The 15914-nt window shown below is 42.0% G+C and overlaps 1 protein-coding gene across 7 annotated transcripts in view; it reads left to right on the top strand.

The window, feature by feature from the left end:
• ANKMY1 (ankyrin repeat and MYND domain containing 1) overlaps nucleotides 1-15914 on the top strand; it is a 39834-nt gene that overhangs the window by 12598 nt on the left and 11322 nt on the right. For all 7 annotated transcript variants that reach the window (XM_079975844.1, XM_079975846.1, XM_079975845.1 and 4 more), the window contains 7 exons: nucleotides 2072-2460; nucleotides 3670-3841; nucleotides 6134-6286; nucleotides 7132-7278; nucleotides 10689-10796; nucleotides 12404-12535; nucleotides 13234-13347. In XM_079975844.1, coding sequence (XP_079831970.1) covers nucleotides 2072-2460; nucleotides 3670-3841; nucleotides 6134-6286; nucleotides 7132-7278; nucleotides 10689-10796; nucleotides 12404-12535; nucleotides 13234-13347 — 1215 coding nt within the window. The remainder of the gene's footprint in view (nucleotides 1-2071; nucleotides 2461-3669; nucleotides 3842-6133; nucleotides 6287-7131; nucleotides 7279-10688; nucleotides 10797-12403; nucleotides 12536-13233; nucleotides 13348-15914) is intronic.

Genomic DNA, 15914 nt, shown 5'->3' on the forward strand with positions numbered 1-15914 from the left:
TGAAATACGGTTCAGTGAAATGCCTAATAGTTTCTTCTTCTTTTACTGTTGATCCAAATTACCGTATTTTTCGCTCTATAACGCGCACCCGACCATAACACACATATAGTTTTTAGAGGAGGAAAACAAGAAAAAAAATATTCTAAACGAAACAGTGGATGTATGATTTTTGTGGTTCATGCTGTGGTCACAGACATGTGATCTGACAGTGAGTTTGGAGTAGCCCAATGCAAAAATCCTGAGGATCCATGTGGATCCGTGCTTTGTAACCACGTTTTAAGTGGGGAGGGAAGGAAAAGCACTCAAGGGACAAGGAGCACGCGTGGGGTGTGTGGGGAAGGATGCTGCTAATAATGCAGAAGAGGGGTTTAAGGGGAGAAGGAACATGCGTGGGGTGGGTGGAGAAGGATGCTGCTAATAATGCAGGAGAGAGGTACAAGAGGAGAAGGCTCCTCTCCTCTCCCACTTTGCTCCTTTAAAGCAAGCAGGCTCTGCTTTTCTCCCTCCTCCCCGCTCATCCCCGGCTTAGCGAGCTGAAAAACTTTGCTGCTATGTAGCGAGCTGAGTGGGGAGGAGAGAGGGACAGAGAGCCTGCTTGCTTTAAAGGAGCCAACTGGACAGGAGCCGCTTACACTCCTCTCCTGCTTTGCTCCTTTAAAGAAGCAGGCTCTCTGTCCCTCTCTCCTCCCCACTCAGTGGCTCCTTCTCCCGCTTTGCTGTTTCAAAGCGATCCACGGACTGCAGCAGATCCCCCCACCACCCATAGGCATTCGCTCCATAACACGCACAGACATTTCCCCTTACTTTCTACGAGGAAAAAAGTGAGTGTTATGGTGCAAAAAATACGGTAATTTCATTTACTAGAAATAACCTAACTACTCTCTCAAAGCTGCAAGGCAGAGCGGCCTGAAGCCTTCTTTGCATTGCAGTCCAGAGATGATGAGGTGGAGTGAAATGAATTGCTCCAGAGTTGTGATCTTAAAGAAGATGTTGGGTCATGATGTGATAACTATGCCTTGTATGGCATTGTGCTTCTAGAGTAGTCTATTGTAATGTGCACTATGTAGGGTTGCTCATGAAGAGGATTCAAGTACAACCAATACACATTTTGAAGTCCTGACATTTATTAACAATGATAAAAATAAGGTTTGAAATCTCTCTTATTGGACATTTTGCCCCTCCTGTATGTTGTGTGTATAGGAGCAAACTCATTTGTATCTGTTAAAGAGTTGAATTAGGGGGTTGGACTCGATGGCCCTTGTGGTCTCTTCCAACTCTATGATTCTATGATTCTATGAATAGCAGTCCTTTCCACTTACGACAACTGGATATATTTGTCCCTTACAAGTAGCTATTCATAATGAAGTGAGTCTAAACTCTAAAACATAGTCCAAAGGCATGTAATGCAGCAGACTTGCTGAAGTTAGGCAGTTCTGAGTAGAGCTGGAGCATTTGTATACTACTTTGAGTTTCATGGAGAAAGTTGGTGTTATGTACTGAAGTTCTCACCCTGGGCCAGCAGGATGCTGTAGATAGTTATGCAAATGAAGGATCAAAAGTGACGTTCAGTGATTGGATAGTTTGTATGCAAATGAAGGATCAAAAGTGACGTTCAGTGATTGGATAGTTTGTATGCAAATGAAGGATCAAAAGTGATGTTCAGTGATTGGATAGTTTTAGAAAATGGCAACAGTTACATTGTTCTGGAGCTCTATATAAGCAGGCTGACTGAGCTCCTCAGTTAGTTCTGTTCCAGCTTACAAATAAAGAGCTGCTTTGGAAGAATCGCTGTGTTGTCTGATATGTTCACCCACAACTTAACAGTTGGTGTATAAATGAAACAAATAAGAGATATGTTGTGTATTTGACAAATTTCTTTCTGTAAAATTCTTTAGAAGAGTAACATACGTCAACTTTTCACTATTTTCTTTGACAACCTAATGGTATGAATTTATCTGTCTGTGTATGTTAACAATGCAGTTTTTTATGTTGGGGTGCAGCAATCTGGTTTTGGAAATAATATCCCCCATCCCCCCGCTTTTTTGTTTTTGTTTTTTTTTGCTTGATATAGGCGATGGAAGAAATGCCAGAAGAAATATCTCCAGGATCTATGCCATTTTCGCAGTCGGAGTCCTCTCAACCATCTCAGCCGAGTACAGAATTGAAAGGATCCTCTTCTGCCAGCCATGCATCACCAGAAGCACCGTTGAGCTCTGCTGAAAAGTCAGAACGTGGCACATATGTTAAGTCATCTGAGGAATCGGAGAGCAGCGCTGTAGAAAAGAGCTCTGAGACAAATTGTGGCATTTACAACTTCAAGATTCAGGTTTCAGTAGAAGCCATGCAGCGCGGTGCAGCTGCTCTTAGTGAACACATGTTAAAAGTGCCATACTTCGCTGACTGCGAAGGGCTCGTTCAGCAGGAAGGCACTCTGGGAAGAATGGCAGCATCAATAACAGAGTAAGTGACTATAGAAGAACACAGGGCAGCGTGCTGAAGCCAATGACCACACTAATATTGCTGCTAGGGTGGTCCCAGTTGGGCTCTGCTCAGTATGGATAGCTTCTGTGTATAACTTCCCTGATTTTGCAGTGAAGAGTTTATCAGAAGGAAGGTTAGAAGGCATCATATGGTACCTCTGAAAAATGATCTGAAATGGTGCAGTTTGCTTGCTGCATTGGTATTGAGTGATGGTATACAGTGGTACCATGGTTTATGAGCTTAATCCATTCCGGAAGTCCATTCTTAAACCAAAGCGTTCTTAAACCAAGGCACGCTTTTCCATAGAAAGTAATGCAAATTGGATTAATCCGTTCTAGACATTTAAAAACAACCCCTAAAGCAGCAATTTAACATGAATTTTACTATCTAATGAGACCATTGATCCATAAAATGAAAGCAATAAACCAGGGTGCAATCTGTTACCCAGTATAAAGTGGGCCACAGGAAAGCAGAAAACACAAAGCAAAGCACAACAAAGGCCAGGCTGGGATTCCAAAAGGTTTTCCCCTTGCGCTCCTTGCAGTTTCTTGGCTGGGAGGGGAAACGGGTGAAGGTGGCGGTGGCGAGATAATCAAATCGGGAGGGTTTTTGCAGGCAAGGCATGCATCTCCCGGCGGCTTCAGCATGCCTTATGCAAACACCCTTCCTCCAAAAAACCACCACCACCAAACCCCCAACACCTTAAAACTCTACCCGGGAAAGCGATGGCTAAGCAGTGGGCGAAAGTAGAAACTGGGACTTCTGCATGCACAAAGCCCACCCTGGGGGAGGCAGCCCTGATTCGGAGCGGCTCCGGATTGCATTCCTATAAATCAGGACTGGGGTGGATGGGTGAGGAGAAAAGCAGGGAAAGGGGATTCTGGCAGAAAGGACAGACCCCGGCAGAAAAGACAGACCCACCGACTGCAATTTGCTTGCTACCTGTGCCACGAGTGGCACCAGCGTCTGCTCCATGGAGCGCGAGCGGATATGCAGCGGATTTGCATGGTAAGAGAAGGCCAGAGATGATGCAAGGCTGGGATAGATTACAGCAATGATATATTTGTAGCTGTTTGCATCACTTGCAGAACAGCTACAGCTCTACCACCCTCACCTTCAGGTTTAGCAACACTGCATTTATCAAGGTTTTCAACAATTAATGGGGTTCTGTTTTCTGCTGGTTTTTAGACACGCAAAGAGACTGGCTACTATCAAGCTGTTGCTCAGGAGAGGTGCAGATCCCAATATGTGCAGAATCCCTATGTATGTCCTCTTCTTTGCTGTTAAAGCTGCAGATCCAGATGCAGTGAGATTTCTTTTAGAAGCTGGAGCAAGGACTGATATACGACTTCCGACCAGAGTAGGGAAACCTTATTTGTGTGTGATCATTCTCATTAAAGAAGAGAGACTAGAATTTAAGTTAGTGATTGGACTGATGGCATAAATCAGGCACAGGCAAACTCTGGCCCTCCAGATATTTGGGACTACAATTCCCATCATCCCTGACCACTGGTCCTGTTAGCTAGGGATGATGGGAATTGTAGTCCCAAACATCTGGAGGGCCAGAGTTTGCCTATGCCTGGCATAAATGCTCTTGTATGAGTTTTGGTGTCTTATACAAGTGTACGGCTGGGGTCACGGTTGGCGCTGTGGGTAAAACCTCAGTGCCTAGGACTTGCCGATTGTATGGTCGGCGGTTCGAATCCCCGCGGCGGGGTGAGCTCCCGTCTTTCGGTCCCAGCTCCTGTCCACCTAGCAGTTCGAAAGCACCCCTAAGTGCAAGTAGATAAATAGGTACCGCTTTATAGTGGGAAGGTAAACGGCATTTCTGTGTGCTGCGCTGGTGCTGGCTCGCCAGAGCAGCTTCGTCACGCTGGCCATGTGACCCGGAAGTGTCCCTGGACAGCGCTGGCCCCCGGCCTCTTAAGTGAGATGGGCGCACAACCCTAGAGTTGGACACGACTGGCCCGTACGGACAGGGGTACCTTTATTTTTACCTTTATGCAAGTGTACAGAACTCGGGACCCACTGCATCATATGCCAGATATAAATGTCAAATCTCTGTTTCTCCAGTCACAGGAGGCATGCCTTCCCTTTTGCGTTGTCAGCTGCAGCACACTATCTTGTTACTCTGATTCATGTGATAAATCTATTGAGCTGAAATCCTACAAGTACTGGGGATTACTTCAGAGTAAACCTGTATAGTAGGCCTGTGTTGTGAGTCTGTTATTCTTAATGAGTGAAAGCTAATGCTAATCTTAACATTGCAGAGTGGGTTTTTTAAATCCTTTTGAGTTATCTGCTAACAGAAGAGGTGGGGAGGCGTTCACACACACCACGATTAACCCTGTAGCCCCCTGCATCATCTTCCAGCTGTTCTGTATTGATCCACAACCCTCTGGAACACATTTTCAGGGGGTTCATAGGATTGCAGCAGGAAGCGGGGAAATTGGAGAAGATTACCTCCTCTCATCTTACTTAGCAAATGCCTCCACTGGATCAGAAGATGTTCTTCAGCTTTTCTGCGAGCGGGAGGGCAGCATTGGGTTCCACCCTCTAGTTTTATCAGTGTAGAAGAAAAGTATTTTTTGCTGATTGTAACTAGTTTGCAACAATTCTCTCCTATCTCTAGACCAGAGTTTCCCAACCTTGGGTCTCCAGCTGTATTTGAACTACAATTCCCATCATCCCTAACCACTGCCCTTGCTAGCTAGGGATGATGGGAGTTGTAGTCCAAAATCAGCTGGAGACCCAAGGTTGGGAAAGACTGCTCTAGACATTAGAATAGAGAGATTTTAGAGGAATTCAATGAATGTCGGTAATAATGGAAACTTAATTGGAATTTGGGGGTGTCTTGTATATGAGTTGAGTTGGACCAAGTCCTCTGTATCCTCAGTTGATCTTGGTGCTAGGATGATGCACCATGTGCTGGGCATGTGCTAAATCTCTGTTTTTTCAGAACTTCAGCAAGGAACTTCACTCCAAAAAGGGCCCAGCTAGAGGAGTGGATTTGCTGCTTTGACATGGGCTCTAAGGGACAGAGATATTTCCTTATGAACCCATCTTGCCTGGACTGGTTTTAAATTTCATACAGCCTAACCATTCCATCCAGTGGAGAGTGATTGTATTTCTGATTGCAGTTAGCAGTTATTTCTGACTGCATTTTGCTTCTTGATATGCACTCCTCAGATATTTATGCTACCTGGGAATTAGGTAAAGGTAAAGGTACCCCTGCCCATACGGGCCAGTCTTGACAGACTCTGGGGTTGTGCGCCCATCTCACTTAAGAGGCCAGGGGCCAGCGCTGTCCGGAGACACTTCCGGGTCACGTGGCCAGCGTGACATCGCTGCTCTGGCGAGCCAGAGTCGCACACGGAAACGCCGTTTACCTTCCCGCTGGTAAGCGGTCCCTATTTATCTACTTGCACCTGGAGGTGCTTTCGAACTGCTAGGTTGGCAGGCGCTGGGACCGAGCAGCGGGAGCGCACCCCGCCGCAGGGATTCGAACCGCCGACCTTTCAATTTGAGCTGAAATTTTAACGGTGACATTGAATGCTGGAATGGCTCACTGTCATAATATGCTAGGAATGCACAGTAGTGAGATGTTCTGTAACTTATGATTTAATATTAAATACAGCTTTTTTTTTTTTAGCTTGGAGGCACAGCTCCTCTTCATATTGCTGCTGCTCTTTCTGGTGAAGAAGGGGTTGAAATAACAAGCTCACTACTTCATTCAGCTACAGATCCTAACGTAAGGGCAGAGGATGAGAATGATATATATGGGCCTGATAGGACTTCATACAAGGTATGTCCGTTTAATTCCAACCTTGTTACTTGTGCCGGAGAGGAGCAAGGAATTGACTTGTTTTTGGCAAAAGTGTTGTGGAAAATAATAGCATTGTATCCTAAGAACTGTGCTATTTATCCTGAAACAGTATTTTTAGAAAAAAAAATCGTAGCAAATGCGGTCACAGCAACATATATTCAGGGAGCAGGGACAGTTCCAAATATACTTTATACAGAATGCCTTGAGTCTGACTGGCTCTACTTTTCTCTTCCTGAACTTCTTAGGCAACCTACTAACATCTGCAGCTAAAAGGACCCCAGGCAGCTGTGCTGGGAAAAATCTCAGCCCAAGACCTTCTAGGTCCACTGGTGGCATTGGGTTAGATCAGTGGTTCCCAAACTTTTTTTTGGCCATGCCCCACCCAAGCATCTAAACTCCTGATTGCCCCCCACATGACGTATAATTCTTATTACTCAAAAAGTGAACTCCTATTCATGTGGAGGAAGCCTAAAAGGCCTATTAATAACTCATTCTCGAATTGCCCCCCTTAAAAATCAAAATTTCTCCCATGTGGGGCTATATGAACCAGTGGTCTGACTCAGTAAAAGGCCTATGTTAATAAGCACTGTACAGCTCACAACTGGAGAGTATGTAGAAATGCCTTTTAACTGTGTTTTCAGAATAATTAAGAAGTGCAGATTTCTGAGAGAAGCAGTGAACTTTTCATAACAGGTTATGAACTCCCACTGGGCATAGTTTAGGGAGGATAGTTCCTGTTTCACTCCGGGGAGCAGACTGTGTGTCTCTTTAAGGTGCCTGCAGCCTTCTACGCTGGTGATTTTCTTTCCCATTTCTACTTGCAGAACGAGCTTACTGAAAATATATCAATGATTAAGTTGAATAATGAAATGGGACCACCCAAAAACTACTACAAAGAATGTGCCATTATCCCAGAGGAAGGTGGGAGGACTCCACTTCATATTGCATGTGAGAGGGAAGATGATTATGAGGTAAATGATAGCTGTGGGAATCTTTCTTCTTCAACCTGAAAGCTCTTCTTCACTAACTTGTGAAGTCTTCAGGTGTTACATTAGTAAGGAATTTATGTTTTAAAAGAAGGAATCACATATTTCCAGCTTCTTCAAACATATGGAAATGAAGGGTCTGATAATAAAGCCTGAAGTCCAGTATCTCATGCACCCCTCCTGCTGTATTAAAACTAATCCTTAGTATGTATATATGGGCAAAGATCTGCAATCGCTGTTGGCTGACCAGGAGTCTGAATTGGTTGCCCCAAAGTGAGCACATAAACCGTTTACTGTCTTTTCGTTAGACTTTAAAATTGTTTCAAATAACAGAAATGTATCATTAAGCACATTCTGAAAATACAACTCAGTATACCACTTGTTCTTTTCAAATGATAAAATACTGGTTTCTTTTGTAGCATGAAACAAAACCTCACAGATCAAATAGGCTTGCTTGCATCTGCATATTTTGAATGGTAATTACTCAGTTACAACTGTAGTGTAGTATTGGACTATGACCTGGGAGACCAGGGTTCAAATCCGCACTAAGCCATGAAGCTCACTGGTTGAACTTTGTCCAGCCACTGTCTCTCAGCCTAATCTACCTCACAGGGTTGTTGTGAGGATAAAATGGGGAGAAGGAGAACCATGTACCTTGAGCTCCTTGGTGGAACGGTAGGATATAAATATGATGGTGATATGTGTTTGTGTATGTGCCTAAACACACACAGGCTGACTTGACTGAACAGCCTTAACCATTGCCTTAACCATTTTGTAACCCTTTGAAAAGTTGTTGTTGTTTTAGATAGTTTTTAATCCGGATGGTCCCTTGCTGGAACACTTAATAATGAAGAGCTCAGATAGTTATTTACAAATCAAAATATGTGCTATAAACGTCCCTTAGGCATTCTCATTGTTTCAAGGACCTTTTTGCTTTTTAAAAATATTTGATTTGGTTGTTTGAATGCTGCTTACTCTGTCTCCATTGCATGTCTCCCCAATTTACCCCTCCTCCCACAGAGATAAACATCAGATTGCTATTCATTCTGCTGCAATGATAGTTCTCCTACTCATTACATTGGGACAGGATATTATGCTTTTGGCAGTGTATCAGAACTATGGTGAGGGCAACAATGGAGCAGTCACAAACTTTGACCGCTAGAGGCCCTTAGCAGTTCATTAAATTAAAATGCAGCATCCCCTTTCTAGTTTGGGAAAAGTCCTGAGTACTGTTTTAAGTAAAAGTTCAACATTAAGAACCAAATAGCATTTATTTTGTAGTTTGGAGGGACCAGCACAGCTAATATGAAAGATTACTGGTTAAATTCTTATCCAGCCAGCTACAAATGGGCTGTCGTATATAACTAGAGCCAATCTGGCAGTTTCTTTAACTGGCTGCCTGCAGTCTAAGAACTGCTTACATAAGTGGTTTTCTTAGGAAGAAGGAGAAATACAATTTGCTCTGTTTTCACATTACACAAGAAGTTTGCATAGCAAATTTGTGAGACAGTTCTGCATCTGCTGTTCCTATGTAACATGAGAGGCAATCCTAGGATTGGGCTGAAAGCATGCAACAGCTTTAGAGGTCCTTCTTGCCCTTACTCTCCTTCAATGGTGGTCTCATTGCCCATTCTGCTGCATTGCCATACAATGACAGGACCTATGGCAGGGTTAAGCCATCTAAGCCAGTCTTGGAACAGAGAGTAAGTGCAAATATGATGTTGTTATAATGGAGGCATCATCTAGCTGTGGTTACAACACTTGTCTAGACTTCTGACCGCAACTGAGACAGGACCAAGCTAGATTTAACGTAGAAGTTACATAATGGTGGCTCTCCTGTTGATTTTTTAAAAAAGTTAATAGCACTTGTGTATGTGTTTGTGGCAAATAGGTTTGACAGAGCGAGAGCAGTTAATCCTTTCCACCCAGGCTATTTTCCTAATTTAAATAAATATCTAAAACTGCTATTTGTACTAGAAGGGCAAACATACTGAGAGACCTATATGTCTTCCCCATGGGGCGAACAGTTTGGGTGCAGAATGCAATTTGAACTTTTATTCAAATTTTATTTTATTTCTGCAATGCAAGGGGTTGGACTAGATGACCCTTGGAGTCTCTTTCAACTACAATTCTATGATTTTATGAACTAGAAAGCAGCCTGGGGGAAAGAGTTGTTTCTGCTTTCCTTCAGCACTGAAGTCCTGTTCTGGATCCCTTCTCTGTCACCTGGTGGTCACTGTTATGTTTGTTTGTTTGGTTTAGGAAGCTCTTTGTTTTTATCCAAACCTATTGTATAGGATCTGTTGTATAACAAAAACTCTGGGTCTTATGGCCTGCTTTAATAGAATTTTCAACTTTAAAGGGCAAAATACTCCCTTTGAGATGAAAGCAAATCAAAGATCTCTCAGTTCCAGAACTGTACAGAAAGCAATTATACATTTGGGGAGAAAGCTTTTGGAAACTCTAGTTTGCAATTTTAGACCTGAATGAATGTGAATAACTTGGACACTTCTTAAGTCTCACTCTTTTCCTCTCAATTTCCATTCCTATTTTCTATCTACTTTTGGAGAGCTTGAATAGAGTGGTGGTTGAAAAGAGATATGATGGGAAATCATTATCTCATTGAAATTACAATAGATAGTAAACTCTATAGGTTCAAGAGGACAAGTCCTTGTGAGTTCAGCTGGACTTATTTTCAGGTAAATGGGCATGGATTGTGACCTCAGGCCAGCTGGAGGGATAGCAGGTGATAATTGTTATGTGGTAGAAAATGGGAAATGTTAAATACATTTGAGCACCATATTTGAAGCATTTAGAGATTTCTCATTGAACAATTAAGGTTTTTATTTGTTAATTACAGTTAATGATTGAGTCTTCTGTAGATTAACAGAACTGGAAGGTCCTATTTAATCAGCTGTATTTGTGTTGTGCCCAATATGCTGCCACATTTCGGAGCTGATTGCTTCATTGACATAGATTTCTTACTTGGCAGTTTTTTATTACTGCCATCGGTTACGTAAATAAAAAGTCAATAACCCAACTTTACCTCTAATTAACTATCTGTAATTGTGGGCATTCTTTGTTTATAGCAGTTTGGTCCATTTTTTCTTATGTCTATATGAGTAGGTTTAATTCTATACTGTTGGGATTCGTTGCATCAAATCCATAACTTCTGTTATGTAATTCTGAACTGAAACTTATCAGTATGCATGTTGGTAAATACCCAGTCAAATTAGCTTAGTTTTTAACTTCACAATTAGAGATGCAGGCATGTCTTTGTCTCAACATATTTTATTTTAAATACGTAATTTACGTTTTAAAAAGTCGATCCATTATTTAAGTTAAAAAAAGTTTCTTCTTTATTGATCATATTTAATTGTATTTTCCTCTTCCAGAATGCAAGCAGAGTTGTTCGTCTTCTTTTAGAACACAACGCAAATCCAAATGTCTTGTGGAGTGGCCACTCCCCTCTTTCTCTGGCTATAGCTAGTGGAAATGATCAGGTATGCTATCTTCCCTCCCCTCCCCTCCCTCCATATTTATTCTTTGAGAAAATTTGCGGACATTGTTGCCACATCAGATGGATGATTCCAGTTCTTATTTAAACAGTAATCAGTTGCAAGTGGACTGTTTTAATCAATCTTATTTGAAGCTTGTAAAAGGGAAAATGTGCATATTATATAACTGAGTTATATATAGTTCTAACTTTTGTCAGAATCTTGCAGGGCTCTAGGAGGTTACAAATCCCTATAGCACAAACGATAAATCACTTTTATAACCTGCCCAGTTTCATAGTTTTGCTAGTATATTGATGCAGACTTCAATATTACCATTAAAAACATTATCGGATTTGGGTTGGAGGAATGAGGACAATGGTAAAGGGCTGTGACTTAAGGCCAAAGTACATTTCATTTTATTCACACGGTTTGGCCTTGTGTGGCTGATTTATTTATTTATTTATTTAACACATGGCTGGTACAAGCGCCCCTCCCCACAGGCCGCGCATCAGGATGTGCTTTGCAGGGTGGCGAGACTTTTGTTCCCACTGGGGTCCCACTCAGAATCCACCCCCCACCCCCCAAACAACATGCCTGCTATTTACAATGGGAAGAAATTCTTCAATTAGCAGAGCACCCTACTCTGACCACACTGCGGACAGCTGCCTCATAGAATCATATACAGTTGTACCTTGGATCCTGAACGCCTCGGTACTCAGACGTTTTGCCTCCCAAACGCCGCAAACCTGGAAGTGAGTGTTCCGGTTTGCAAATGTTCTTTGGAACTCAAATGTCCGACGGGACCTCCGCAGCTTCTGATTGGCTGCAGGAGCTTCCTGCAGTCAATCAGAAGCGGCGCTTTGGTTTCCGAATGTTTTGGAAGTCAAATGGACTTCCGGAACGGATTCTGTTCGACTTCCAAGGGTATGACTGTAAATGGAAGAGGCTTAAGAAGGTATCCAGTCCAACCTCATGCTCAGTACAGCAATCCTGTATCTACAGCATCTTAGCAGATCGCCATTCAGTCTCTACTTAGAACCCCTAGAAACACCTAGTGAAGAACGCACAACCTTCTGAGGCTCCCAGTCTCTCCTACCAAGAGGTTTCTCCTAATATTGACCTGAATTCTGCTTCCCTGAAATTTCCACCCTACAGTATAGTCCTGCCCACTGGAGCAAAAGAGATCAAGTCTCCATCTCTTGCATGAGAGCTCTTCAAATTTTTGTAGACCACTCTGATGTCTCCCTTTAACCTTTGCTTCTATTTAGGCTAAGCATTCCCTTTTATTTCAACCTCTCACCAGATTCCTCACCATCTGCTGGACATGCTCAGACCTCGACTGCTACTTTTGTTGCAGAAGGTGGTGTGGTGATGGCAATGGAGGTCTTGTTCACAAGGGGAGGGAGGAACCTGGGCAGCCAGTCCTGCTTCATCCATCGAATTAGCCTTGCCCTGTTTCTTAGCCATGCTTGCACCAGCAGCGAGATTAAGACAGAATGACCGTAAATTCTGTTAAATGCTGTTCTGATTTAGCGGATCCTTGAGGTCACATTAAGTGGTAACGTGTATATTGAGATGGTTTCCAAGATTTTTCTTTGTGCTGCATTATTCAGGCAGTGGCTGAGCTTCTGGCTGGTGGAGCTGAACCAAATCTCCCACTAGGCCAAGCAGTTGGAAGTGCCCTGTGTGCTGTCGCTAACACAACCTATGAATTTAAGAGGATGCTAGCAAGTAAGATTGCATTGGTAAGAAAAGCGTTGATACCTGCGGGTGGGGAGACAGCGAGAAAAATGGGGTAGCAGAGATGCAGGTGCAAGTGGACCTGTGGAAGTGCTGAGTGGTACAGAGAGAGGAGAGGAGGTGACTGAGAAAAGGAGTTGTAGAGAGACATATGAGGAGGTGGAAACAGAAAAAGGGGGGCTAAAAAGGGGGGCGCAGACATTTGATGGTGAAGAAGCGAGATGATGTGTTATGGGGTGTGCTGATATACCTAGTCTGCTGTCGAGTGAAGAGAGGGAGGAGGGAGGATTCGAAGACAGAGGTTCAGAGATCTGTAGTGTTACAGAAAGAGAAGTGTGCATACAATGTGGCTCAAAAGGAAAGAAGATTCCTGATGATGGGTGAAAATGAAAAGGTTTAGGTTGAAATTATTATTTTAAAAAATGCTTTCATGCGGTTAATGTAGTGAAGTGTGCTTTTAAGTTAGTGAAAAACAAAAGAAAAATAAAAGTGGCCCTCTGAATGATTTGAGTTCTGCCTTGCCACCCAAATAACTGGGCAACTACTGAGTCTAGTCACTGTATATCTGCTGTTTGTAAAGAAAGTGTTGTGACCATAACTCTTAACACTGTTTTGGGCTGTATGCGGTACTTAAGGGAGTGGTCGCATGAGCTTCTTGATGGCCTGCATTTATTTATTTATTTTATTTCCCATGTTTCCCCAGATTAATTCTCTAATAGCAGGAGGTGCAGACATGTTGATGCCAATTACTATTGGGGATGAGACAAGAACTGCAGTGGGAACAGTGGTGGACTATGCACATTTCAGAATCTATCAGGTATCTTTTCAGTGCCTCAAACTATAGAAACATGTTAAAAATATGTGAACCTTGCTGCTATAGTTGACAAAAGAAATCAATGCCAAGTGCCACAGATTGCTCTAGCATCTGTTCTCATTTTCCTTAGAACTCAAATTTATCTTTCCATTGACCTTTTACTTCCACAAAGATTTACAGAGATTTTGATCAGACATTGCCTTTGGAAAGAAAATGAATTCACACTTGATTGCAAGGTTCCCTTTAAATTATTATTAGTAGCAATCACCTTACAAGATCAGAGGTTGTGGGTGGTGAAAAGTGATTTTCAGGACCAACTTAATGTGACATAAAGAACATACTTGCCTTTACTGTACATGTTCTTTAAAATGCAGATCACGGCTGATGGCTTGGGGGATGATAGCAGGCATGGAGGGCGAGTTTAACTGTTTTAGAGTTCCTATTTGCATTAGGAGTACCACTTATTTAGCAGAGCAGTGCTGATGGAAATGGCTATGAGGAAAACAAATGCAACTCAAGCTGCATGTACATTTCTTTCCTATGTGTGAACATGTCTTTTGTTCTCTGTCAATATAAAGGTAAAGGTACCCCTGCCCGTACGGGCCAGTCTTGACAGACTCTGGGGTTGTGCGCCCATCTCACTTAAGAGGCCAGGGGCCAGCGCTGTCCGGAGACACTTCCGGGTCACGTGGCCAGCGTGACATCGCTGCTCTGGCGAGCCAGAGTCGCACACGGAAACGCCGTTTACCTTCCCGCTGGTAAGCGGTCCCTATTTATCTACTTGCACCCGGAGGTGCTTTCGAACTGCTAGGTTGGCAGGCGCTGGGACCAAGCAGCGGGAGCGCACCCCGCCGCAGGGATTCGAACCGCCGACCTTTTGATCGGCAAGCCCTAGGCGCTGAGGCTTTAACCCACAGCGCCACCTGCGTCCCATATATATATATACACATCTATATACACACATATATATATATGTGTATATATATATATATATACACATATATATACACATATATATATATGTGTGTGTGTGTATATATATATATATATATATATACACATCTCTCTCCCTCTCTCTCTGTATGTGTGTGTATTTATTTCTCAATATTTATAATTATATAAAAAGTTATATTTGTCTATCTTTATAATTTGCTGTTTCTGAAACTTGCTTCCAAGTTGCATGTATGACTTGTGCAGTGTATTTCACTGCTTATTACTGAGTTATGAGAGTAAGCATTTGCTTGTGAAAAGAAGAGCCCTCATAAGTCATTGCTGCTTTCAAATGACATAGTAAAGTAAGGGTAAGAGGAAGTGTTGGATTTTTACTTTTTACTTTTTTTTTTTGTAAATAAATTTATTGATTTTCATCCAGTTATACATTTTAAATCGAATACAACATATTATACCTGTTTTGAACTTCCTTCAGCGCCTCTGACAATCATCCATATTTATACCTTTGATACACATTCCCTTTTTTCATATTGCCATTATTCCTCCTTACTCCCGTTTTTTTTTTTTAATAAACAATACTTATTTGTATTTTTACAGTGCCTCTTGAAATCCCACTAACGTTGTATTTATACCACAAATGTTTTTCAGATAGTCCACCAATTTTCCCCAGTCCTCGATGAACTTTTGGTCTTTAGTAAATCTGATTTTCCCAGTTAATTTGTCCAGTTCCGCATAGTCTATCAATTTTAATCTCCATTCTTCTATCGTCGGTATCTCCTCTTGTTTCCACTTCTGGGCCAACAGGATTCTGGCTGCCGTTAGAGCATATTGGAAAAGCTTATAGTCCTTTCTTCTTATGTCCTTTCCTACAATGCCTAAAAGAAAAGCTTCTGGTTTTTTCACAAAAGTATATCTTAATATTTTTTTCATCTCATTATATATCATTTCCCAGAAACTTTTAACTTTCTTACATTCCCACCACTGATGAAAGAACGTCCCTTCTTTATCTTTGCATTTCCAGCATTTGTTATCAACCTTATACATCTTCGCTAATTTTACAGGAGTCATGTACCATCTATAAAACATTTTCATTACATTCTCTTTCAATAACGTGCATGCCGTAAATTTTATATTCTCTTTCCACAATTTTTCCCATTCCTCAAATTGAATATTATACCCAAAATCCTTTGCCCATTATATCATTACCGATTTAATCTCTTCATCCTTAGTATGCCATTCCAGCAATATCTTACACATTTTTGACAGAATTTTATACTCATTGTTTATTATTTCTTTTTGGAAAATCGATTCCTTTTCCACAAAACCTTTTTCCTTCAAATCTTTTTTAAATATTTCATTTACCTGACGATAATGCAGCCAGTCATACATAAGCTCTTTAACTTGTTCATATAGCTTCAATTTCCATTTCCCTCCTTCGTTAATAACCAATTCACCATATGTACCCCATTTTTTCCTCATATTAATTTTCTTAACACTCATTACCTCCAACGGGGACAACCAGAACGGAACTTTTGGTTCCAATATATTTTTGTATCTTTCCCATACCTCTATTAAAGAACCCCTGAAGATGTGATTTCCAAATCCTTTATGAACCCTCT

Source organism: Podarcis cretensis (genome assembly GCF_951804945.1).
Source record: "Podarcis cretensis genome assembly, chromosome: 5".
NCBI lineage: Eukaryota > Metazoa > Chordata > Lepidosauria > Squamata > Lacertidae > Podarcis > Podarcis cretensis.